At 28.4% G+C, this 27,376-nt stretch overlaps 1 protein-coding gene across 5 annotated transcripts in view; it reads right to left on the bottom strand.

Annotated features, from left to right (window-relative positions):
• Nucleotides 1–202: 202 nt before the first annotated feature.
• LOC142324799 (uncharacterized) overlaps nucleotides 203–27,376 on the bottom strand; it is a 91,692-nt gene continuing 64,518 nt past the window's right edge. For 4 of the 5 annotated variants that reach the window (XM_075365798.1, XM_075365800.1, XM_075365799.1 and 1 more), the window contains exons 21-22: nucleotides 25,286–25,711; nucleotides 203–1,418 (exon numbers count right to left, since the gene is read on the bottom strand). In XM_075365798.1, coding sequence (XP_075221913.1) covers nucleotides 1,234–1,418; nucleotides 25,286–25,711 — 611 coding nt within the window. In that variant the 3' untranslated portion in view covers nucleotides 203–1,233. Of the gene's footprint in view, nucleotides 1,419–12,679; nucleotides 13,028–25,285; nucleotides 25,712–27,376 lie in introns of those variants that run through there. The other variant, XM_075365802.1, reaches the window with a different exon arrangement.

The raw sequence follows: 27,376 nt of genomic DNA, 5'->3' as shown, positions 1-27,376 counted from the left end.
TTAGTGCTCCACCATCAGCGGGAGGGGGAAATCAGGGAGTTATTTCTGCCAGACCCTATATAACATGATGCGGTGGTGAAATCATTCCCCACTTTAGATGATGTCTCTCGGCGTGCATTTTTAAATTCCATACCAATGATCCATCACATTTGTCACAGCCATAAATATTTATGAGGTGAAACAGGAAAAAAAAGAAACATATAAAAAACTAAACAATATTTAATAATTATATTTATTATTTATATATATATATTTTTTATGTAGTATAACAAATACAACACCAGCTCAAAAATAATAATAATTTGGCAGTAATACAAGAGGCAGTCTGAGTGTGTATCTCTTCTGCACTGTATGATCCATTTCAATTTTACTTGTAATAATTAACAATCTTTAGAAATAAATATTGCAAGTGTGTAAAAAAAATCCATTACTGTAGTTTTTCCTCGATCATAATCATTATAATGATCATGATAATTAACTATTAAAAGATTTATACAGGGATTATAGTAATCACATTTATCAATATATGTAACATTTTATGATAAAGTGAAATCTAACCTAACCTAATTTAATTTATAACAATAATTCTAACCTCTATAAATATATTTCAGGCAATATATTATATTGCCTCAATAAACTTAATACTATTTCATAATTTCAGCCACAATAAACATAATATTTCTGTACATAAACTAGTAACGTTTTAAGTGCAAATGCATAAAAATAAAATATAACAAAAACCATCAATATTTCATTTTGAGATTTTCAAACTACTGAAAAAATAAATATTTAAGAATAATACAAATATTTATTTCAAAACAAGAGTAAATTCTTCTTTAATGTAGCAAAGTAAAAGAGAAAAATAAAATATTACACAATATATCTTAAAAATGGCATTACTTTAACAGAAAAAAAAATTATGTAAAAAGTGTATAGGATTAATTTAAGATGCGAGATTAAAAGTACATTTCACAACCGTAAAATAATTAATACCAAAATACAATTTTTATAATAGTGTTTCTGATATCAAATATTTTTATCAGAAATGAAATCTTATATAATTATGAACTCACAATTATTTTAAATCATTTCTTTAAATTAATGGGAAAATCTGCAACATCACCTTCAAATACTATCATAATGAATCTTACGCATTCAGTAAATGGTAAAAAATCCTCATTGTCATTAAAAAAAGATGTTTATCTAACATATTGTTCTTGTCTTCTCACCAGCCTAACTACAGCTAATAGCAGATGCCTTCTTCTTAAGTACAATATCTTTAATGTTCAAATGAACTTTTTCTTTTTGTTTTGGTGGAACAGACTGTAAACAGAATCTCTTGAATGCTTCCAGTTCCCTTTCTGCATCATCTATATCTCCATTATCAAGGTCAATATCTTTAGGTGCAAATACACTATCTGCAAAAAAAAAGTTTAAGATGATAAATTATTAGACAACAAGTAGATATAAAATCAACAGTGTCAATAATAAATATCTCCTAACAGTCACTAAAATATTTAATTTAATCGTAAGTCAAAAGCAATCACAACTGAAGCATCTTCAGATGTTTGAAATTTAACAAACAATTATATAATAAATTGTAGATAAGCACAGATTATAAAACAAAATAAAATTAAAAATCAGAGGTTAAATTATTATTTTCTAATTTTTCTGAGTTAGTGTATTAAAACAATAAATATATATAAAAATAAATAATTAAAAATTCAGTAATACTTCTTTCATATTATTTACAAAAAAAAATTATTTCTTCATTATTGTCTTTAGTGAATACTGAGAAGTATCTCTACCCATTTTTTAATATATACAGACACATAGCATTATGAATAACCAGGTTATTTTTTGGTACTTTTATAACTGCAAAAGAATACAGTTTATATGACGCTTCAAAAACTTTATAATGTACTGTGAAAAATGGAATCGATAATGTAGTTTACAATTTATTACTCTTGGGCTAGAATTAAACTCTGTGAATGAAAACCTGCTACAATAAGTGGCTAAAATTAATTGTTTCATGTACCTATTTGGCTATATATTTTCTAATTCATATTGACATGCTTTGTCTAATTATGTAATGCATTTTAATTACGCACTTCTTTTTCTGCCAAATCATTAACAAATTTTTCATTAAACCGGTAATTAGTTACAGATTTACAATTGTTTTTTACAAAACCTGGAATTTTTAACTGAAATAATCATATTTCACACAACTCTCATAGTTAAAAATTAAATGTAATACTAAATAAAAATTTAACAATGTTTTCAGAAGTGTTTAGAAGATGTATATTTAAAGTAATGGCTTCTGCTTGCTGCTGAATTTATATGGTAGGTCAGTTATAATGGTTTTTCAAAATCTCCATAAAATAGATTAAAATTTATATGCTGGTATTTATGGTGTGCGTGATATATTTATATTATGCTTTTACTCAAATGATGTAAGGGGTAAATAAAATGTTATACTGACCAGTAACTATAAGAAATGTTCTCCAGGCAACCACATGACCTAACACATTCCCCGCTAACATAATAACTAGATCTTTACTAAACATTTTATTACTTAACATAAAACAGGTTTGTTTTTTTAGTACAAACTAAAGAAAAAAGATAAGGAGAGAGATATTATATGTTCATAAAATTATATCTGAGTAAAGCCTCAATATTTAGTATATTTATGAAAATATCTTCATGGAAAATAAAAGCAAGTGGTTGATACTTAATTAAATATGCTGGTTTAAAAAGAAGTCAAACAATTCTGGCTGAAGTCGCCTGATACATCTGGATGGTAATTGGATGCTCTTTGGCAATTTATAAAGGGCTAAAGGCCATAATTGTCAGCATCAAAAATTAAAACATATACCATTCTATTTTGTTTCATTTTCAGCTAGTTATAATAATAATAATAACCAATGGGCTAATGTGATAAAGCAACTAACGCATAACCATACCATAATATGCAATAACAATAAAATGAAGTTAAATTTATTGTAGTAAATTATTTTATAAGAAGCTTTTTTTATATGTTAACTAGGTTTGGAACTCAACTAATAGAGTTTAAGTTGCTGTTATCACTGATAAGTAGTTCGATAACTCCAAACTGTACTAATAATGAAAGTAAAAAAATCTTTTAAAAAGAATATTTTATTTTAGTTTGAGATGGAATATTAATCAGTCGTTTTGTATAATTACTTTTATAACAACTACCCATACACCATATTTTATTAGAAAATCAAATACACCCCTATTAACCATTACCAGTTTAAAAACTACAATTATTATTAATATTGCAAATAAAAATTGTGTTGATCCATATCTTTTGTATCAAGAGAGTTACTAACATAAATAAAGGATTAATGCAGGCACCGCATCTGAGCAGGATCTTACATGCTGAGATAATCACCACATACAAAGATATGCGGCACATCCAGGGCATGAACATGATTTATTATTGACAAGCTCAGATAAATGATTTTCAATCAACATGTCGATATCTTTATTAAGGAAAAAAGTTAATTATTGATTTAATAAAAATATATAGCATTAACTGATAAAACTGTTTATACTAATTTTTAATTTCTATTCACTAAATTTTAGTATACAAACACTATTTTACAATGGTGTACTAAGAACATTTATAAATCTAAATTACTTTTATAAATTAATTCATATAATAATTAATAAAAGCAAGTTCAAGACAAATGCTGATCAAACTGGCATATAAATGTGCAATTAATTAACTATTAACAACAAATAATAATACCAAATACCTGTTCAATAAATTAGAAGTAGGATACATCTAAATGTCATGTCAAATGAACCATAAATTGTGTAACACTTTTCAATAAAACAGTTTATTTTTAAATAAACGTAAGTAAAGATGTTACAGTATTAAATTTCTTCCAAATTAAAATTTAATAATCAAAAATTAATAACTCATTGAGCAGTAAATGTTTATAAATAAATATATGTTGGTTTAAAAAAAATCATAACAAACGTTGCAACATTCTAAATATTAAACTGGAAAAAATATGTCTAATGAACACAGATCTAAAAATGCTTTATCTTCCTTAAGTATATTTTTTATAAACTACTGAATCTAAATTTGGTACACACATTATACACAATCTTAAATATAAAAAATCAAATTTTCAATACTGTGGCCATTTAAAACTTTTAATGCTAATGAAAATGACATTTCTTTAATTATAATATATTAAATAATAACCACGAAATTATTATTTTTTTTTTTACCAAATACTTTTAACTGTTTCTTCACTGCTTTTCATTAATAATGAAATCATATTTACTATTTAAAAAAAAAAACCTTACAATAAATAAAATACTTTTAATTTTTTTAAAGTGAAGTAGTATATGATGAAGGTTACAAATTATGGTTCATTATCTATACACGATTCATAGTAATAAATAACACACTATAAAAAAAACAAAAACAAAAACAGACTAACAATATGAATAAAAATAACATCATTAGCCATAACTTACCGTGTTACAAATGATGAAATCACACAATTTTCTAATTTGGTAAGGTACTTAACTTTCTTATATAAAAACTATACTGCAAGTATAAAAACAAGCATGAATATAAAGTAAAAAACATATAGAGTTACTTTTTACAAAAGAAATGAAATTCTGAAGTTCATAAAACTTTTGATACAAACATGAAGATTTACTTCTAATTAAGTAATCTCCATATTTAGAGCCTGTGAATATCATTTTCACAGGTGTCCATTTTTATTTGGATGTTATATGTGTTTTAGATTAATATTTTTGTATAATTATATACTTACAACAACCATCTTCCGTGCTATTACTAAACATTTTATGATGGTTGAGAAAAAATAATTATCAGTTTATATAATATACCAATGGCTAAATATTATTATTAATTTTAAAAGCTCAACTATAATCATTTCAATTGCATTAATTAAACTTGAAAATCTAAGACATGATATTCAATAATTCAATTCTTAACTGATTTACTGACAGATAATTGGTGAAAAAAAAATTAATACAAAAATAAAAACCTAATAACATTGCATATTTATAAGAAATTAAAACATCCACAGCAACAGCTTAAAACATTAAAATCTACAAGTGTTTAATTTTAAAATGTATATATTTGTTTAACTTTTATTTTTAAAGTTTAATGTTAAGACCTCCAAAGATTTTTAAATGAATTTATTATAAGTAGAGATATGATTTCATTTTTTTGCAGCATCTGTGTTTAAATTTAAAGATTTCATTTTGTAATAAAGCACATTTATTTTGAAAAATGTATACACTTTTTGTGCCACATCTTGAAACTAGAGAAATCAATCAAATTTTTAACATTTTTGCTAATTATATATATTTGTGCATGCTTGCAAGCATATGTATATCAAGCAGAGATCTCCCTGCTATTTTCAATAGCCTAATATAATTAAGTTTTATACAATGGTTTAAAAATTTTACTTAAAATGAATGTCTCAGACAATGAAATAATTTATTTATTCCCTAAATGATTTCATTGAATTATACTGTGATTAAAAAAGTGAGACTTGCAATCAACTCTTTACAACCAACAATCGGAAATAAACATGAAGTATTTATTAAATATAGTTTCACTGCAATTAATTACTGGAAATTCTGTGTGATCGGATGTGTATAATGATCACACACAACATATTTGACCATTTTTTTGTCATATACTGGCATTCATATAATTTCACCACCACCACCATTGCAGGTCCCTGGTACCACTGTTGTCTCCATCTGGTTTGTGTTCCATGCTTTTCTTCTTGACTCTTCCTTCCTCTTTTTTTCACCTACAAGAACTGAATTTATTATTCCTTTTCCTCTAACTATATGCCCAATCCAGCTTACTTTTCCCCTTCTGAAAATTGCCAATATTGTTCTACCTTCATTTACTCTTCTTAACACTTCTACATTACTTACTCTGTCCACTCATTTTATTTTCTCCATCTTCCTTCAGACATGCATCTCAAAAGCCTTGACCTTATCTTTTTCCTTTTTTTCATGTCCATGTTCACTATTGTACAAAAGTTGTTTGTGTACTGTACAAATGCTATGTTTGGAGTATTCCAAACATAGCATTTTACCAATCTCTTCTTTAGGTTCAGATCCCTGTTGCTGCAAAGTTGTCTTTCTTTCTAAAAAAGGTTTCCTTTACCATTGCAATTCTTGTCTTAATCTCTTCTTTACTCCTCCAGTCTTCAGTTAGTACTGTCCTGAGATATCTGTATCTTTTTATTTAGCTAAAATCAGCAAATCTGACACAATTTATATTTCTTCCATCTATGCTTACTCCTTTTAGGCCATCCAATATTTCTTTCAACATTTCCTCGACATAAATGGTGAACAAGTGATTGTGATAAACAGCAGCCTTGTCTCACTCCTCTGCCTAATTCTAATCGATTTGTCTGATTCTTATTTACTTTCACAACTGCTTTTTTTCTTCATACACAATTTTCTGATCTGTCTCCTATTTATCCAATTAACTCTTCTTTCAGTATCTCAAATAACTTTCCTCAATGTACTCTGTTGAATGCCTTTTTCACGTCTATAAAATACAAGCTCAAGCCTCATCCTCTTTTAAAACATCTCTCTTTAACCATTATGATTTGTCCTACTGTTACTCTTGCTCCTTTTCCTTTTCTGCATCCAAGCTGTTCTTCTCCAGAACTCTTCTCCATTTTTTTAATAAACCTTTATTCCTAACTCTCATCATTATTTTTGCATATTGGGATATTAAGCTGATAGTTCTATGTTCTTCACATTTTTTAGTTTCAACCTTTTTAGATATCGATATAGTTATTGTTTTAACATAATTTTCTGCCCGTAATACAGCATCATAGATTGTTTAGCACACTGAGAGTATATCATCCATTCCTTCATCTTCTAAAATTGAAAGAGTTCTATTGGAAGTTAATATATTTCTATTTGCTTCCCTGTTTTTCATGTCTTAAAAACAGCTTGTATAATTTCAAATATCAAAACTGGTGGGTGTTTCTCTTCTTCCATAACTTCTTCCACCTCATCTTCCTGTTTCCTCTCCCTATGTACAGGTCATCTATATACTTTTCTCATTTTTTATAAATCTTTTACTATCTTTTTTCTTAATTTCTCTCACTTTATAGGTAGGATTTCTTCTCTCCCATGTAATGTTTTTTACCTTCTTATACTTCTTTTTTTTCCTAGATCTTTTATGTTTTTACATTCTTTTTTTAGCCACCTTTTCCTAGCTTTATGTAATTTAACAATGGCAATTGTCACAGCTCCAAACAGTTGGCTGTTACCGATAACTGATACTGATAATGCTGTTGGTTATAACAAATCCTTTCTATACTCTTAATATTTGTACTTACTGCCAGTGCTTCCTTTTATAAGATACAATTTTCAGATTTTATTACTTTATATTCTACTCATTTTTATCCAGTGGCAGGACGACCAATTTTAAGAAACATTAATTATTACAATAATCAAAGTTCCAGAGGATAACAGACATGTGTTTTTCAATAGATCAGAGGAAATCACTGGTTTAGTAATCCAGTTATTGCATAAAGATAAATGATTATATTACACTAAAACAAAAAAAAAAGGCCAAACCAAAAAACATTTGCCTTATTTTTCAATTTAAGTTATAAACCTTTTAATTAATTGTAGCATAAACAAGTTTAGTCTAAAATTATTAAATAAAGGATTATAAAAGAATTATTAAAGGAAATAATCCTGTTAATACCTGAAGTGCATGAGCCTACAGAAATTATTTACAGAAGATTACAAACACTTTATCTTAACATTAAATTAACATTAGTGTTTTAATGATAGAGAAAAAAATTATGAATCGGAGCATTACATATATATATAAAAAATCATTCTACATTAATACTGATATGAAATACATACAATCAATAACAATTAAATAGTTAATGCTCAACTTCAAATATTTGAAGAATTCACAATATAATAAAACTTGAAATAAATAATTCAAAAAAGCATATTCTTTATATATTGTTCTTTTTTATGGATTTAAATGGGTTTTACTTATATTATCAAACAGAAGTTGTTAACTCCTATCAAGAGAAGAAGGAAAATTCAGGTCCGTAAATGGAATTCTTAAGCATTCTAGGCTAGTATTTTTTTAAATGTATTATTTTTCAATAAGTAATAATCTTATTCATGCAGCATATATTAAAGAAGAAAAAACTAATAAAAACAGCCCTGAAAAACTGTGAAAATGTAATACAAATATGTAATTAAACAAATCATAATTTTAAGAAAAACAAAATTAATAATAAAAAATTAATGCTTAAGAAAAAATTTCACACTCCAATAAATTAACAGCAGCAAATCTTTAGTGGCTGTTAAAAAACTAATAACTGATAGTCTCCATGACCTTTCTTTATAGCTATTCACAACCATCCTCTAAAATAAAAATTTTTACAAGGAAACTGCACTGTACACATCGCATCTTCATGGAAGATGAGATTTATTTTTTCTACGCACATTGCCAAAGGATTAAAAAAAACCTGGCTGCTTTATCTAAAGCAATTGCTTTTCCTAGATCTGATGAAAGAATTCCAAAAAATAATATTCTACATAGCAAAATGAAGGCATTTCCTCTTAAACACACTGTAAGCAAATTAAATTTCCAATATCAACTGCTAATTGATTAGGAAGACAAGATTCCAGAGAGTACAATGAACTTCATAGTCAGAAGATGTAATACTAAATTCTCTATACCTCACAAAGGAAAAGAAGAGTTATCTAAACAACTTTAAATTGATTCAAAATTAATTCCTATTTTAATTCCAATATTCTTTAACTGCTTTAACCATTGCCTCATACAAATGAAGGACTGACTGGTTAAGTATCATGAAAATATATTGACTGACCCATAACAGCAGTATAAAGGGTTTCTTCATACCTTTGATGCCAGATTTTAAGTATAAGGAGGGTAAACCAAACTGACCGACGTCAAATAAATAATAATGATTTAACTAAAAGAAAACAATTATGTAAAGATTAAGGAAAGATATCATTAACAATAGCTGCAGTTAGGAAAATTCTAAACATTTTTTGTAACTTATAATTATTGCACAAATGAATGGCTCCAAAAAACCTAATGTTAAACAGTACATCCATCCAACAAGTACTGACACTAAGTACTACAGTACATGAATATTTTGAATTTTATATAGTTTAACTGATGATCCAAAATTTTGCCTCTATGGTAAAAATATAATAAAAGATTCTATCACATTAAAAGAAAAATTTCCAAGATGACATTCCAACATGTAGTTTCACCAAGTCATCAGATTCAGTTTCATCTTTATTTCGTAAATAATTCTTATGATTGCTTATCTATTTGTAAATCTATGTATGAAATGCAAATTTCTTGGAGAATAGATTTATAATAAGAAAAGCATTGTATGGCAAGAAAACATGGACAGCACGTCAGATGGAAAAAGCATTTTTCTTAAATATATGTAGAGTTGGTTATAATATTTCATAGATTATTCTACTCCTTGCTCTCTAGATCAAATAACAGAGCTATATCTAGCTCTGTTAATTTAAACAAGTAATTATAAAAAATAAACTTTACGCATCAGTACAATTGAACAAAATTCATAAAAGTGCACTATAAATAGTTGGTCTTAAAGACGTTAGGATGAAGAAATTCTGAATATTAATTGCATTTTAATAAATCATAAGAAAAAAAAACTTCTTTGAACAAGGTTACACTGAACTAAAAGTAAGGTCTAGTGGGAGTAAAGTGGCAAGTTGATAATCTCACACTCACACAAACACAAAATCCAACACAACTAGAATATATAATTAGATTATAAATCAATTTCATCTATTTGCACTCATATTTTACATAAATTTATTCAAAGAAATAAAAGGGCGCACAATTGTTTTTAACATATCCATCAAGCAATGAACATTATCTAACCAAAATTAATTTATACAGTAAAAATGCTTCATACAAATGAATACAACCTTACAGTATCTCTTAAGAAAATAAACTCCTAAAATATCTGACTTCAATCATTTAATTTTATGTAACTCAAATATAGAATTTTGTAATAGTCACATTTAAGTAATTAGAATAATATCTAAATCACTATTACTTAATGATTCCAATCATGGTAGCTGAAGAACCATTTCTACCATAATGAAATTCCCAAATTTAATTCAATGTATTTATTTACCATGATATAACATTGCTTTCAAGAAATCCTGTTTAATTATTTTTGGTGTGTAAAATCTCAAAACTAAAGACAATAAGTGCACAATATACTCTTATGAATGTGTAAAAAGTAACTGATACGTCACTATTCAAATTTATCATACATAAAACTTATTAATAATAAAACGAAGGATAGATTTTAAGTTAACTGAATACTAAGATTAATGTTTTACATACTGTACTAATTTTACTTTTACTTTTTTGGTACAAATTTTTTTAAGAATATTATTCATGAAATATATAAATGAAACAGATTAAAATTATAATTGAGTTTATGAAATATTTTATTACTATTTTGGTAGAAGTACGTTCACATGAGGGGAGATAGTTTAATTCCCAGATGTACTCGTAAAACATACATTAACAATAATAATATTTCATAATATCTTTTAATAATAATCATTAACAATCTGAAGCTTTCTTCATATGTGTATATGTACTGGTATATTTCCTCTGCTGGAATGGCTCTTAAACTCTTTTTTCAGAAATACTATTTGAGTTTCTCCATCACATTATGCAGGATATCACTGATGTTAAGAAAATCTTTGTCCCAGAGCAGCCAGATCACAAGGGCTAAGTCAAGTGAAGGATGACCTAATTTTATTTGCTAATCGATTCTTTTTTTTTTTCAATAAATTTTGTCATGGTTAGCTCACCATAGCTTGGTTTGGTGCATTTGTAGGGGGTAAATGATCTGCTTATCAAGTCACTACTCAGCCTTCTCTAAATGAGAACGTTATAATTTTTTCTTAAGCCATTAATCACATTTTAATCTGTCATTACACCATACGAAATCTCACTTCTGTTCATATTTTTGTTCATCAATTTTTTTTTGTCCACTTCTGGGGACCATTATTCACATTAATTCCAATGGTACCATAAAATTTCTCTATTTTCTTCAGGAATGATTTTTTTTATTAAGGTTTTTAAGAGCACTTTGAAAAAAATCAAATTTTTACGAACATTTTCAAGTAAAATGTTTTTTTTTTTCAATAACACCATTCTATTTCTTTTTCAGACTACTATTAAACTTTTTGCTGCTTAATTAGAATAACTGTGACTACATTTCTGCTAAATTAAGAATAAAATACAATACGCTACTGCATGAAAAACTAAAAAAAAAAATAATAAATGCGTGAAAATATTAAGTACTTACAAAACAATTATAGACTGCACAAATTGGTCTACACTTACTTGATGATGTAGATCACCGACCATAAATGTAAACAAATGGACTTATATAGTGAACTAAGTGCATGCTAATATCGCTTGAAAAACTTACCAAATGATGTGTAAAATTTTAAAGAAATAATAATTTGTTTCCTTTTTTTAAATTTTATAGGTACTTTTAAAATAAATTATTAAAATTAAAAAAGTATAAATATAAAAAATAATGGAAAGTATGATATACTTCATTATTTTGTCAAGTAAGATAATCTATTAGATAGCAGAAAATAGGAACAAGAAATAGACACAGATTATGTTACATATATCATTAATTTCAGATTCAGTAATAACACAAATATCATAATAAATGTACATATCATTACAGTAAGGAGTAAATTTATTGATAAAGCACATGCGAATGAATCTTGAAAACTAAAATTTATTTTAATTGGTTAAGTATTGGTGCGATATATTTTCATACAAAAAAAAAAATACAACAGCAAAAAGTTTAATGTGAAAAAATTGGGGATGTAAATAATTATAGTGCCAAATTTTATTTTAGCTTTATCAGCACAAATCTCTAATTGCATTTTACTGGTTAGATTTTTAACAGTTAATTGAAATTATATAAATTTCTTTAATGAAATTATCCCAGTTCTATAAACCATAACAAAGAAACAAATTATATAACGTCACAAAACACTGAAGTAAAAAGCTACTTAATTAGCAGAAAATAAGACAATTTAAAACAACTTGCATCCTGATAAAAAAATATGCACAGAACTATAAGGAGCTTATATAAAAATGTAAATAAAAAAAATATCAAATAAAAACAATCAAACATTACTGCAATAACATACAAAATAATATCTATAAAAGGTTACCATGTTAACTGAATGAATTGTAATTTTAGCTAATACCAACCTCTTGCTTAATAAGATAAATAAAAAATAAAAAACAAATAAAATTGACAGTATAATCTTTCAATTCTACTACATTATTCCACAAGTCTGTATACAAGAACTAAGACAAAAATACATTTTGGCATCCAGTAGATCAACGTAGTCAATTTTATACTGTAAACAATACTGGAACAATCATGTTAAAATGACTGTTTAAATCATGTTAAAAATGGTAAATATGCCAACTAGCTGGAACGAGTGTAAATTATTTTAAAAGGTTAATGAATTCATTAAAAATAAAACAGTTTAATTTCTATAAAATCACAGTACAATTTTTAATTCTTAAAAAAAGTTTTTACAAAATCTCACTATTTTTAACTCTCGATAATATTTGCATGGTACCGAAAATGCAGATTAAAATTTATTACCATCAAACTGCTGTTCACTGAACAATCTTACAATAAAAAAATATATACGTAGCTTTTTAACAATTATAGCCACGTTGAAAAATCAATGGTAACTAATGAAAAAGAGGAATTTTTAAGCGACATAAAGACACATCATTATTACGTAATTTACAAAATATGCGTGTTCAACATGTTATGTTCATCATATAAACACGAATCATCAATCATTCAGTAGCCGTCGATAAGAAATCTCCTCTTGAATTCTGAAATAATGGAAAATTAAAAAGTAAGGTAAACTGTCCTGAAATAATTTAATCCTATTAAAAAAAACTCATCTAATATATAAATAAAAATTAAAATACAAAAATATATAACAGTAACACTGAAATAAATAAAAAAAATAATGAGAAACTATGCACATTACAGATTGTCCAAAGGCTGATTCAATTATTATTTTAAAAATTCATACACTGCACTACACAAATCCACTGAAACCGCTTTACACAAACACTAAAACATAACAGTATGAAAAAAAAACTAATATCTAATAACTCACACTTAATTCAGTACATGAGAGCTGCCCAGAATGAACTATAAGCAATTTTTTCTTATAAAAATTAATTAAATTTTTGAAGTTCATTATGTTTCTTTATTCTTCCTGAAAGAGGGCAGCAGCTCTTTCAGTAGTTATTAGGGGCGCGAGTCAGGATGACTTAAACGGCCATATCAACATCACTCAGTCCTCTGAGTACTGCGCAGCTGAAAGCAATGGAAAACTACAGTTGCTTTTTTTCAAAGAAAATGTAGCTTTCTGCATTTTCATATAGCAATGATGGAGGCGCCTTCCTTGGTAAAATATTCCGGAGGTAAACTAGTCCCCCGTTCGGATCTCCGGGTGGGGACCACTAAGGAAGGGGTCACCAGAAAATTAAAAAATAACATTCTACGAGTCGGAGCGTGGAATGTTAGAAGTTTAAAAAAGGTTGGTAGGCTAGAAAATTTAAAAAGGGAAATGGATAGGATAAATGTGGATGTAGTAGGAATTAATGAGGTTTGATGGGAAGAGAAAGGCGACGTTTGGTCAGGTGATTTTAGAATAATTAACTCAGCTTCAAATAATGGGCAGGCAGGAGTAGGTTTCATAATGAACAAGAAGATAGGGAAGAGAGTAGAGTATTTCAAAACGCATAGCGATAGAATCATTGTAATAAGGATAAAATCAAAGCCTAAACCGACAACGATTGTTAACGTCTATATGCCTACAAGCGCCCATGATGATGATGAGGTAGAGTGTGTATACAAAGAGATTGATGAAGCAATTAAACACGTAAAAGGAGATGAAAATTTAATAATAGTTGGAGATTGGAATGCAAGCATTGGAAAAGGCAAGGAAGGAAATATAGTTGGTGAATACGGGCTGGGCAAAAGGAATCAAAGAGGGGACCGACTTATAAGAGTTTTGCACAAAGTATAATTTATTAATTGCCAACACCCAATTTAAAAATCATAATAGAAGAATATACACTTGGAAAAAGCCAGGCGATACTGCAAGGTATCAGATAGATTATATCATGGTTAAGCAAAGATTTAGAAATCAACTCGTTGACTGCAAAACTTATCCTGGAGCAGACATTGATAGCGACCATAATTTGGTGATAATGAAATGTAGATTGGTGTTTAAAAACCTGAAGAAAAGGTGTCAGATGAATCGGTGAAATTTAGAGAAGCTTGAGGAAGAGGAGGTAAAGCAGATTTTTGAGGAGGACATCGCAAGAGGTTTGAGTAAAAATGTTAAGGTAGAAAATGTAGAAGAATGGGAGAATGTTAAAAAGGAAATTCTTAAATCAGCAGAAGCGAACTTAGGCGGCACAAAGAGAACTGGTAGTAAACCTTGGGTTTCAGACGATATATTGCAGCTGATGGATGAACATAGAAAATATAAGAATGCTAGTGATGAAGAAAGTAAAAGGAACTATCGACAATTAAGAAATACTATAAACAGGAAGTGCAAACTAGCAAAAGAAGAGTGGATTAAAGAAAAGTGTTCAGAAGTGGAAAGAGAAATGAACATTGGTAAAATAGACAGAGCATACAGGAAAGTTAAGGAAAATTTTGGGGTACATAAATTAAATCTAATAATGTGTTAAACAAAGATGGTACACCGATTTATAATACGAAAGGTAAAGTCGATAGGTGGGTGGAATATATTGAAGAGTTATACGGAGGAAATGAATTAGAAATTGGTGTTATAGAGGAAGAAGAGAAAGTTGAAGAGGATGAAATGGGAGAAACAATACTGAGATCTGAATTTAAGAGAGCATTAAAGATTTAAATGGCAGATAGGCTCCTGGAATAGATGGAATACCTGTAGAATTACTGCACAGTGCAGGTGAGGAAGCGATTGATAGATTATACAAACCAGTGTGTAATATTTATGAAAAAGGGGAAGTTCCGTCAAGACTTCAAAAAAAGTGTTATAGTCATGATACCAAAGAAAGCAGGGGCAGATAAATGTGAAGAATACAGAACAATTAGTTTAACTAGGCGTGCATCAAAAATCTTAACTAGAATTCTATACAGAAGAATAGAGAGGAGAGTGGAAGAAGTGTTAGAAGAAGACCAATTTGGTTTCAGGAAAAGTATAGGAACAAGGGAAGCAATTTTAGGCCTCAGATTAATAGTAGAAGGAAGATTAAAGAAAAACAAATCAACATACTTGGCGTTTATAGATCTAGAAAAGGCATCCAATAACGTAGACTGGAATAAAATGCTCAGCATTTTAAACAAATTAGGGTTCAAATACAGAGATAGAAGAACAATTGCTAACATGTACAGGAACCAAACAGCAACAGTAGCAATTGAAGAACATAAGAAAGAAGCCGTAATAAGAAAGGGAGTCCGACAAGGATGTTCCCTATCCCCGTTACTTTTTAATCTTTACATGGAACTAGCAGTTAATGATGTTAAAGAACAATTTGGATTCGGAGTAACAGTACAAGGTGAAAAGATAAAGATGTTACGATTTGCTGATGATATAGTAATTCTAGCCGAGAGTAAAAAGGATTTAGAAGAAACAATGAATGGCATAGATGAAGTCCTACGCAAGAACTATCGCACGAAAATAAACAAGAACAAAACAAAAGTAATGAAATGTATTAGAAATAACAAAGATGGACCACTGAATGTGAAAATAGGAGAAAAGATTATGGAGGTAGAAGAATTTTGTTATTTGGGAAGTAGAATTACTAAAGATGACTGAAGCAGGAGCGATATTAAATGCCGAATAGCACAGGCGAAATGAGCCTTCAGTCAGAAATATAATTTGTTTACATCAAAAATTAATTTAAATGTCAGGAAAAGATTTTTGAAAGTATGTTTGGAGTGTCGCTTTATATGGAAGTGAAACTTGGACAATCGGAGTATCTGAGAAGAAAAGATTAGAAGCTTTTGAAATGTGGTGCTATAGTAGAATGTTAAAAATCAGATGGATGGATACAGTGATAACTGAAAAGGTATTGCGGCAAATAGATGAAGAAAGAAGCATTTGAAAAAATATAGTTAAAAGAAGAGACAGACTTATAGGTCACATACTAAGGCATCCTGGAATAGTCGCTTTAATATAGGAGGGACAGGTAGAAGGAAAAATTGTGTAGGCAGGCCACGTTTGGAATATGTAAAACAAATTGTTAGGGATGTAGAATGTAGGAGATATACCAAAATGAAACGACTAGCACTAGATAAGGAATCTTGGAGAGCTGCATCAAACCAGTCAAATGACTGAAGACAAAAAAAAATTCTTCATCAATAGAAATTCACAAACACAAAAAATTATAATTATAAAGAACTGTGCAACTTAGTTTTTATAATATTCTTTGAACAATCTTTGACTTTGTGATGTTTATACTACTTTGCAACTTAATAATTAAAGTGTAAATATTTACAGGTTTTAGTAATACCTTTCAAAAAACTTTTATATATATATATATATATATATATATAAAACACTCAACAAACAACGGAATATTTCTTGAAAAATCACTGTTATACAATTATGCATAAGTATTAATTATTCATTTCCATAAAATTTTTTTATATAAAATTCAATTATTCTCTTTAACATACAACTACTTAAATTGAAAAGATAATATGATTTTACATTTTTTAACACTGCATAGTTTAAAGAAACTTTCTACTACAATCAACATACAGATTTAAGAATAAAGTAATTCACAAAATGGGCAACCATCATGTACAGAACAACAAAATAATTTAAATGATAAAACCATTTAACAACACTGGCACTGCAACTGCTTTCATGTCACTGTAAATTCTAACATGAAGACTTAATAATATATAATCACTGGCACTAGATCCACATAATTCAATATCACAAAACAGATTTATTGTCCATAAATTACTTTCATTATCTAATTAATCCATAATTATTTATTCATAAACTATTAAATCTGGAAATAACTAAAGCATTACGTTAACTATTTTCATTTGTATTTTTTAAATAACAATTTTACATCTAACATTAAAATATACAGTAAGATTAGCACCCATGAGTGTACAATATTATAATACTGATAAATAAATAAATATTTAATATATAGTTAGAAAATTATAAAAAAACTGGGAGGAAAAGAGTCCTTATACCATTAAAGACAAGTTGAAATGACCTTTATAATAAAAAATTATTGAATTTAAAACGACTTTACAATACATATTTAGAATTCCAAGTAATTAATATTAAATTCCACGGGAGATAAAATAGGAAAGATACTAATAATCAACAAATTCACATTAATATAAAATACTGATAAAAATAAACCAGAATTTTTAATATAAATTCACTTTAGTGTTACAAAAAAGAGATACTGAAAAACTATTATTTGGATACCAGATGTGTTACTTAGATATTGAAAAAAAAAATAATAATAACAATAATAAAGACAAGTAAAAATTTATAAATCAATTTTTACAATTACTGACACAGTTACTTTGAAGTGAGATGATCATACTACATATAAAAGACGTTTTGGATTTTCAGATGCTAGATTCTGCTGAAAGGAATTAAAAAAAAACCAACTTAGTTTAAATTTGTTACATTGAACATAAACTACAAATTTTTCTACAAAATCTCCATTTTGGAGACACTTTTATTACAGAAGCTCTTGAATTCCATTGTCATAAAATTCATCTGTCAATAATTTGAACAACACTGGTTCAACTTTTATGTTCACTGTCATCAAAGTGCTGAAAGGCTGGACTGTAAGGAGGAAGATGACCTAACACTTTCCATTTGAATTGTTCTTGCAGAGTTCAAGTACGTTTGGTTGTAAGCTGGGTGGGTGGGCACTATTGTACAAGAAAATGATTCCAGAGCTTAACACGTTGTGAAGCTTGTTTTTAAGTTAAGGGCTTTAAATTTACTTCTGAACAATTTTGATGTACGTTTCACGAAATCAACAACCTTTTTTTTTAGACCGTTAGGGATTTATTTGAGATGAAATGGCAATTTTGTAGCGTGTGAAAATGCCATGTCTCATCGAAATTCAAACCTGGGCCCTCCAGATGAAAGGCTGAAAATTAGCCTCACCATGAATTTTCTGGAAGAAAATGTTTGCTGACATGTTTTTGGTTTCCTTGGCAGCTAGTGTAACTTCATTGAACGGGTTGATTTTTTGTCATTACATTTATTTACAAATAAAACATAAGTCTTACATCACTTTCAATGTTGTAATGCTCAAGCAATATTAATATCAGATCCTATATGTCAAATCTTTGTGTTGTAAAGCAAGAAGCTTAGAAACCCATCAGGCATAAAACTTAGAAGCCGAGCACTTATAAGATCCTTCATGAAGAACTAAATGACAGAACATCTAATGAGAAAAAGAATCTGAAAACTCTTTAATGGTGAATCTAAACCATACTGACTTCACCAAATTATTATGCATTATAGACAACTTCTCTTCTACTCATCATTGACACAAGTTCCGGTATTTCTAAACATACTACACCATTGTTACATTAATAAACTCACCTGTTACAATCTTTTTGTAAATGTTGTAAAGTTGATGGTGGCTTTTGGTTGATAGAGATCTTATTAATTGGGACTGACAACTGCAATACATATTTTATGCGATTGTTATTAAATGAGTCACCAAAACTTGACCTCTTTCTATCACTGTTAGGTAGCCCCCTTTAAGCCCTCACCAAGTCCCTTTAAGAGTGCTATGCTAAGATATTACCACCACTCCTCAAAAGTTACAATCAAAATATATGTAATTGCCAATTATTTCTTATAAAAACACACTTATTTTTGCTAATATATTTTTTTCATTCAATCATAAAGTTTTTCAATAACTAGTTATGTATAATAGGTAAACAAATAAGTTTCATGTTAACGATTAACTAATAATAATAATATTTCACTAGCACCAAATCAAAGTTCATCTTAAGTCAAAGTAACTATGCAGTGTTTAAAAAATGGAAAATTATTTTATAATTAGATTATTACTGTATGTGTATTAAATTTTAGTATAACTAAAAAAAATTAACTATGATACACAAGGTGGAAGAGTTCAAAATGAAAATCACAATTATTTTTTTAAATATCAGCATTTTTATTTAAAAAAAATAGTATTATGGCGTAAGTATTTGAAAAAAAAAATAGTTTATTTGTGTTCTGGATATATTTAAGCAGAAAATCTGCAAACCATCAAGTTACTACCAAAATAGAAATAAAAATTAGAAAATTAACAACACATATTTTCATCTAAAAAAAAAAAAAAATTATACTACCACTTTGAAAAAGATAAATATTTAAAATTTCAATGAAAAAAAGATCAACATGAACAAATTATCATTGTTCAAAGAATGATTTCTTGGTGAAAGTTTTTATTAAGGATTTAAAAAAAACAACTTACCAAGAACAGTACAACCTTGTTAACAGATTTTCTAATTATAAAAAAATTTTAACTTTTAGACAAAAAGTTCTGATGGCCAAGTATAATAAAGCAGCTGGTATAATTGTATTCTACCGTTCATAGATTTAAACCTATATAGATACATATACCTGTCGATATTTTGTTGTAAAATTTTATATTTAAATTGTTTAGAGAAAACAAAATGGTTTTGTTTTGAAACCCTTAAAAATGTCATACTGTACACAATTAATATTTCCACGTTTTGTGTTTAGCAATACCCCTACTAATTTAATAATAAAAATATGAAATTACGGAGTGTAGAATTTGAATAGATATTTTTCTTTTTTATAAAATTATTTATAAACTTATATATAATTTTTCTTTACTAAGCTAACTCGAGACAGTCTTAAAAATATTTCTTAAGATTTATACAGTTGTACAGTAGATTCCGTAATTATTTGGGTAAACTTCAAATACTGAAACTTCTTCAAATATTGAAAATCACCATATTAATTTAATAGAAAATGTAGTGTAACCTTGCATACCAAATACTACTGTAATAATTGTGATCTGTTACTGAGAAATAAATTCTATTTAAGAAATACAGAAAGACGCTGTACAGAAAATAGCCTGTATACAATTGAATGTATTTCGCTAGTGAAAATATTTGGTTATAAACTTACTCTACTTCGGTTTCTAGTTATCAAACTATTATAACTCAAGTAATAATAATAATAATTGGAGATGAATGTGCAAATTTATTGTACAGCACAAATTAAAGTTTTCTGATACGAAACCAACTTTGATGGGTTTAAAGTATTTGAATCCCCTTCCATGTCAACTGAAGAAAGATTTCAAGAAGACAATTATTTAAAAAAATATTCAAGTCATATCCAATCTTATTTATTCATTCAAAAAATCAGTTTAATTCATTAAAATCTAAATTATTGGTTTCAAAGATAACTTTAATACTTTCTATTGTTTTGCATGCAATATTAATTATAGCTATTTCCCATAATTTTGTTTATAATTTGTTATGGTTTTTCATCTTTGATGACTAGATAGTAACAATGTTATCATAAATTTAATTATTGTTTATAATCAAAATTGACACCCTTCAGCTATATCAATTAATAAAGTTTTTGTGTTTGCAGAAAGAAAATATTTAAAGCAAGAAGCCTTTTAATATTTAACAAATAATAATTCATCATAAAATAAAGATGAATTTTATTATGAAATTAAAATTTATTTTTTGTACTTAAATCATTATAATTTATCACTTTTTATACCTTTGAATAACCTTTTACTGTTCTTGAAATGTGTATTACATAGATAAATCTAATGCTTTATTGTTTATGGTTTGCTGGAATCATCTGTTTTAAAGAACAATAATCACTATTAGGGAGATACAACTGTAGAGTACTTGGATTTCCTCTCTTATAAAAACGTTTATTTTTTAACTTTTTTTAATGTTCCTTATTTCTTATTTTTATATAAAATATTTTAACTGTTGGTTATCTGAACACCAACTATTTTTCACCTTTTTTTGTCAAAACTGCCATTATAAAACATATTTAACCTAAAAGAACTGAACCTTATTTCCACAAACCTTAGTCACATATTGATTTCAGGAGGTCAGCAATCCTTTATAGCTGCCAAAATACCATAGAAAATGTCATTACCTTTAGTCAACCATTGCCACATAAACTCCACCAAGTACGAATTTAAATGATAGCACACCATATCTCAGTGTTTCTTATTTAGCCACTTCACCAATCTCTACAACCTTTCAATCGCGTTCGCGTATTATCGCCAGTTTCACGATCAACAAAATTATATTTATGATTCATCTTAAAAGTGTAGAAAACCAGACCCCCCTCAATTTCATTAGAGATGTAAGCCGGCCACAAATCTGAATGAATAAAATGTGTTTCTTGATTTCAATCAATAAGTTAGGAAACGATCTATCAGGAACAGGAACGAACACATACACACACACACACACACATGCATACAAGAAAACATTCACCTGTCTCACAACAAAAACCACCAAAAATCCACTGCAGCAGCACTCGACCAGTATTGCTTTTGCACTGAGAAAATGTATTCTTGTCAGCCTCAACTGTTTTACCAGGACCACCTATCTTTTGATTTGCCTTACTCTGCAGTACTTCTAAAAAAAACTCCTGTAAACAATTGTTACAATCTATTATAGTTTTACAAGACAAATCCAACTAATTTCTGCTCACCACTCAACAGAAGATGACTGCTGTGCCCACAGATAAATATAATGCACAACAATCAGAAACGGCAACCTAGAATTTTCAAACTAATTTCCACACTTAATTGGAACTCTCATACAGCAATATCGTTTCTTGCAATGCCAACCCACTCTGTTGACAACATACAATACCATTTGATGACCATTATGATATACTCTTTGATCAGTAAGAATACCAGTGATCTGTAAAAATTGAAAGGTATCTTCCTCAATCAACATTAAATCCCAAATTTTCATGTCTTACTGGCAACATGAAACAAATCCAAATAACACTTGAAGCATGAATTTCAGATAATATTCAAAATCATGTTATTGCAATAATATGTAAAACATAACATAAAATTGGAAACGTTTATTTCAAATGAAATAATAATTATCTAAGGTAATATTATCAGTAAAATTAAATAATAATGCAGAAAAAAGCACAATGCATGACAAATAGTGTCGCACCCAGATAACCAACAAGTACCAAATATTTATCTAACAACCCATGATTAAATTATTACACAAAAAATCATATAGCTTAATGTAAGAGCAGATAGTCAACTTTCACACCTAAAGGAAAAGTTTATTATTAAATAATGACATCTTTCCTTCTAATAACTTACAAACATAAAACTGAATTGTCTAATTATAACACAACCAAAGAGTATTTCAGATGTTTCTTAGATCTTTAAAATATATATATATATATATTATATTTTCAGCCTCCACAAAGTACAGAATTAGTGAACACTCATGCCGTTACTTTTTTATGTTTATCAAAACATTTTCGGACCTAAACTCATCTTCAGTGATATTTTTTAAATAAGTTCTTGATTTGTTTACATTTACACATTAATTTTATTATAATATATATATATATATATATATATATATATATATATATATATATATATATATATGATTTCTTAAAGGTAGAATGTTGAATTGTCAGTGCAATAAAAATACAGCATGTATTTACATGCTAAGAAAATGTACATGTAAGAAAAAAGTGAATAATTTATACATATGCACTTATCCAAACATTTTTTAACTGATTCGTCATAAACTTATTTGCTTACTACAAGGCTCGGCTAATAAATTTTGCACATATATGCATAGCATGGAAATAAAAAGAGATATTGGAATGAAATAAAAAATTAATAAAAGTGCAATATCTTAGCTACAAAATGCAGTATTTATTTTTCAATATAATCCCAGTTTATACTGATACACTTTTCCCGTGTGACAAGTTTTTGCATTCTATCACTGAAAAATTCTGGCAGTCTTCTCGGATCCTCATCATCAGTGGTGTAATGAATACCTTTGAGATCTCTCTTGAGATGAGGGAAGTGGAAGTCACACGAAGCCAAATCTGGCAAGCATGGTGGATGCGGAATAAGCTCAAACTTCAGCTTGTGGAGACCCATTAAGAGTTTGTGCAGTACCCATTGTGCACAGATTTTACGATAACCCAACTGCTCAATAATACGGCCTACTCATTCTTTCGATATGCCTAACTGAATAGCGATGAGTTGCTGGGTGACTTGCCGGTGACTTTCAATCAAATTGTTCACTTCCTTTCAATGTTTCTCGTCAATCACAGAAAGTGGTTGTCCACTGCAAGGTTCATCCGTAATTGTCGCTTTACCAGCTTCAAATTCACGAAATTTCAATGCCCATCTATTCACAGTATTCCTGTCAACAGTTTCACAACTGTAAACTGCTTTTAAACGATAAAAAATATTCATAGGATTCACATTTTTTGCTGTTAAAAATTCTACAACTGCGTGCTGTTGTAACTGTGTTGACATATTGGCTATACTCGACTCCAATTTAACTGCTATTGAAAACAAACTGGTACACATATTTCAATGTATTATCGCAGATTTGTAGAGGGGGATTTTAGCTATCATGTGCTGCCACGCCCAACTCGATAGTACCTTTGTCTCTGTGTAGCACGCTAGTGTGCAAAATTTATCAGCCGAGCCTCATAATTTAAAATATTCAGAAGTCATCATTTCAATTGTTTTAAGTTAAGATTTAAATTGATATAAAGCACACAAAATAATTATATTTCTAATAATTTATATACAATTAATCTGTTAAAAATTGTTGAAAAATAATTAATTCTTTTCTAGGATGTTACTGAGAAAAGGATTAACTACTCACAAGTGTAAAGTAAACCAATAAGAAAACCACTACACATATTAAAAGGTAATGACAGGCATTTACTTTCCTGTTGTACAATTTTGTTTTAAGTGAAGAAGATGGGTACAGGATAATATTAATTGGCCTGAAAGGTAAAAAACCTTAAGATTTAACTATTGCATGTTATGTTTCTACAATATTTGTTTTATAACCTGTTTACAAAATACTATATGAATATGAGCACTGAAATATAATTTTTTGGTAAAAATTTCAAAGTACAATTATTTAATTTTTCATTATTTTTCAAATCTATATGCATAGCAGAGGTTCTGTCAAACAAGGTTGTACTGCAAACATTTCATTTTTAGCTAATGATACTTAAGCACCTTAACTATACTATACAGAGTGAGTGCTGGAATATAACAAAGGCTCTTACATACTACCTAACTGATTTTACTATCTAAACTGACATTTTTGTTATGACAATTGACAATAACACTGAACAATATTTTGTGGGAAAATTAAGACAAGTCAGATTCCTATGACTGCATAACTATTAAATAGAATTATAGAAAATGGAAAAATAAAGAGAAAAGAGAACCCACAAAATAAGGTAACACAAATTAAAAATATTAAATATCTGACTTTAATGATGGTTATACAAAAGAGGACACAAACAAAAAATAATAATAAAAAAAAAAAAATGGTAGTATTTACTAAAGATAGCATTTTAGATTTCTAAACAGTATAAAATTTGAAATTATACAAGTCTGGTTTTCAAACTAAAAGTTTAACCAAATATTTTTGTTAAACTGGCTGAGGCCTGGAAGTGCTGAATTCTTAAATAAAGTTCCACAGCAATACTATCAAACTGAAAAAAAATTAATCCAAAATATTTAGAATCTATTACACATTTAAAAACGAAATAAAATTGCAGCTTTCATATAAATCATCAAATATTTTATATTATTAAATTATGTTTCTTACCGTTGATACCGCAGACAACTTCAGGTTCTAATTAAACTCACAGCATTCACAATGAAAAAAATCTTACCAACACCTTACATGCATTTGACCCAAGTAGTAGAGAGAATGTTATATTTTAATATGTTAACAATTAGTAAAACTACCACAAGCAATGCGTAAATATGAAATGACTTCAATATATCACTCACCGACTAAGTTCCACTCATCAGGCTGCCCTTGCCCGCTAACACCTTTCTTCTTTTTTCTTCTTTTCTTATTCTGATCGTTGCTAGAGACAGTATTATTATTATTAACACCAGTGACTTCTGTTTTATTGGCTAATGCTTGTTGTAAAGCCGGACTACGTATTGTGACCATTGAACCATTTACTTTGATAATGGCTGCTGCTTGTGGCATCATCAATTTGCCATTTTGTGGTTGCGGTTGACCTCCATTAAGCAACGTCACGCTACCTCCACCGCTTCCACTGATAACACTAGCAGCATCGTTTCTATTAATATTGTTCACATTACCGTTAGTTGAGCCATTATTATTTCCTTTCTTATTTTTCTTCTTCTTTTTACCATTTGATCCATTTGAGACATCATCACCTCCAACATTATTTCCATTGAATTCTGAAAAAAAGCAAATGTCTAATCAATGCTTTGTACTATAAATAAAAACACTTTCCAAAATATACAGCATGCACAAAAGAAAAATCTCATCAAGTCTCAGGTAATCTAACATGAAAGAAGCATGAGGACAAAAACTATAAGGGAGTCAAGCATATGAAATAGATACATACAACGCATGCAACTCCTTCTGCAAAGGAAGTGGATTATACCCTTTAAAAACTAAGGCCCCATGAGATGATTTCCTGCTAAACCGAAAGGCAGTAGCACTGAAATACCCTCAGTGGACAGTCTGAAGGGAAAACCCATCAGGAGAAAAATGCAAATTGCTAATCAAATTGCTAAGAACACTTCAAAATTGGATCTACCAAGAACCAGAATGCATCTGCAACTTCGTCCATCTACAAAATAAAAACAATTATATATTTGCCATTAAAAAAAATGTTAAATCTCGTCTGATAACTAGAAAGACCCAACAGCAAAGGACCGATGTCCAGGCTCTGCAATTAATAAAGGAATAAAATATTACACTTGTATTCCATTCTGAAATATGTCATCTGAAGCTATATGGTTTTATAATCTGTTTGATATAATATGATAGATTAGTATAGAATAGGAAGGGCTAGAGAATTACCACTGGAAAAGCACTAAAAAAAATTTCACTGAGTTCAGAAAAATCATATATCATACTGCTTTCTCTTCTCATAATTTCTACATTTTTTAGTCATCACTAAAGTTGTAAAATTAACCTAAGAGATTGATATGTAAATGATGCCACTACGAAAACTGTAAAAAAAATTAATTCTATTACTAATTAAAAAATAAACAACTATTTAGCTCTTAAATCAGTGTGAACTTCAATTTAGAGGCAGCAGTAAATTTCAGCTGTAACATCACGTTCTGTAAAATTTGAGTGACTGAGGCAAGGTGATTGTGATTTTTTTTTAACTATTCGGTTTCTATGAAAAAGAATTAATATTTTAGAATTAAAAATATAATACAATGCATTCGGTGATTGTGCACTTGACTTAAAATAATAATTATAAAAATTAATAAATATTCACAGATTATAAATTTATAATTTTAAGGATAACGGTTTATCTTAAAACTTTTAATAAAAGCTGTTGGAAATGACCGCCTCCTATTGTTGTGTTGTTATGAGCACATATCAATTTGTTCTGAAAATCTTAAACATGTTGGCTGCAGTACTAGTTACTTACATCCTATATGAGCATTTAAAGTGAGGCATTCTATTCTCCCTTATTTCCCTTCAGTGCATCAGGTGTATTTTTTGTCTATCCTCCTCATTATTTTTTTATGCCATACTGAATAATTAAATTCTAAGGGGGATAGAAATTTGAAGAGCTCATAACACTGCTAAGTAACACTAATAGTTCTATCAATGACTGACAGATAGGGTTACAAGAAATTAAATATAACAAGACATGGATGTCCAGCAACACACCAGTGGAAATGTAAACACCAAACGATGGTAACTTATAACATATGAAAATTATACGCAATAAATAATACCATCTACATGTGACATCATGAAATGTTCCATATGTACACTGTTATCTCAGTTCAGTTATTCATTCACAAGTGGTCTGTTGCAGTAAACAGTTTGTTTTGCTGTATGTCACAGAAAATGATCCAGTGATTGAACAG

Source organism: Lycorma delicatula, chromosome 5 (genome assembly GCF_047948215.1).
Source record: "Lycorma delicatula isolate Av1 chromosome 5, ASM4794821v1, whole genome shotgun sequence".
Taxonomy (NCBI): domain Eukaryota; kingdom Metazoa; phylum Arthropoda; class Insecta; order Hemiptera; family Fulgoridae; genus Lycorma; species Lycorma delicatula.
The sequence above is the reverse complement of the archived record's forward strand: the minus strand, read 5'-3'. Positions and strand labels throughout refer to the sequence as shown.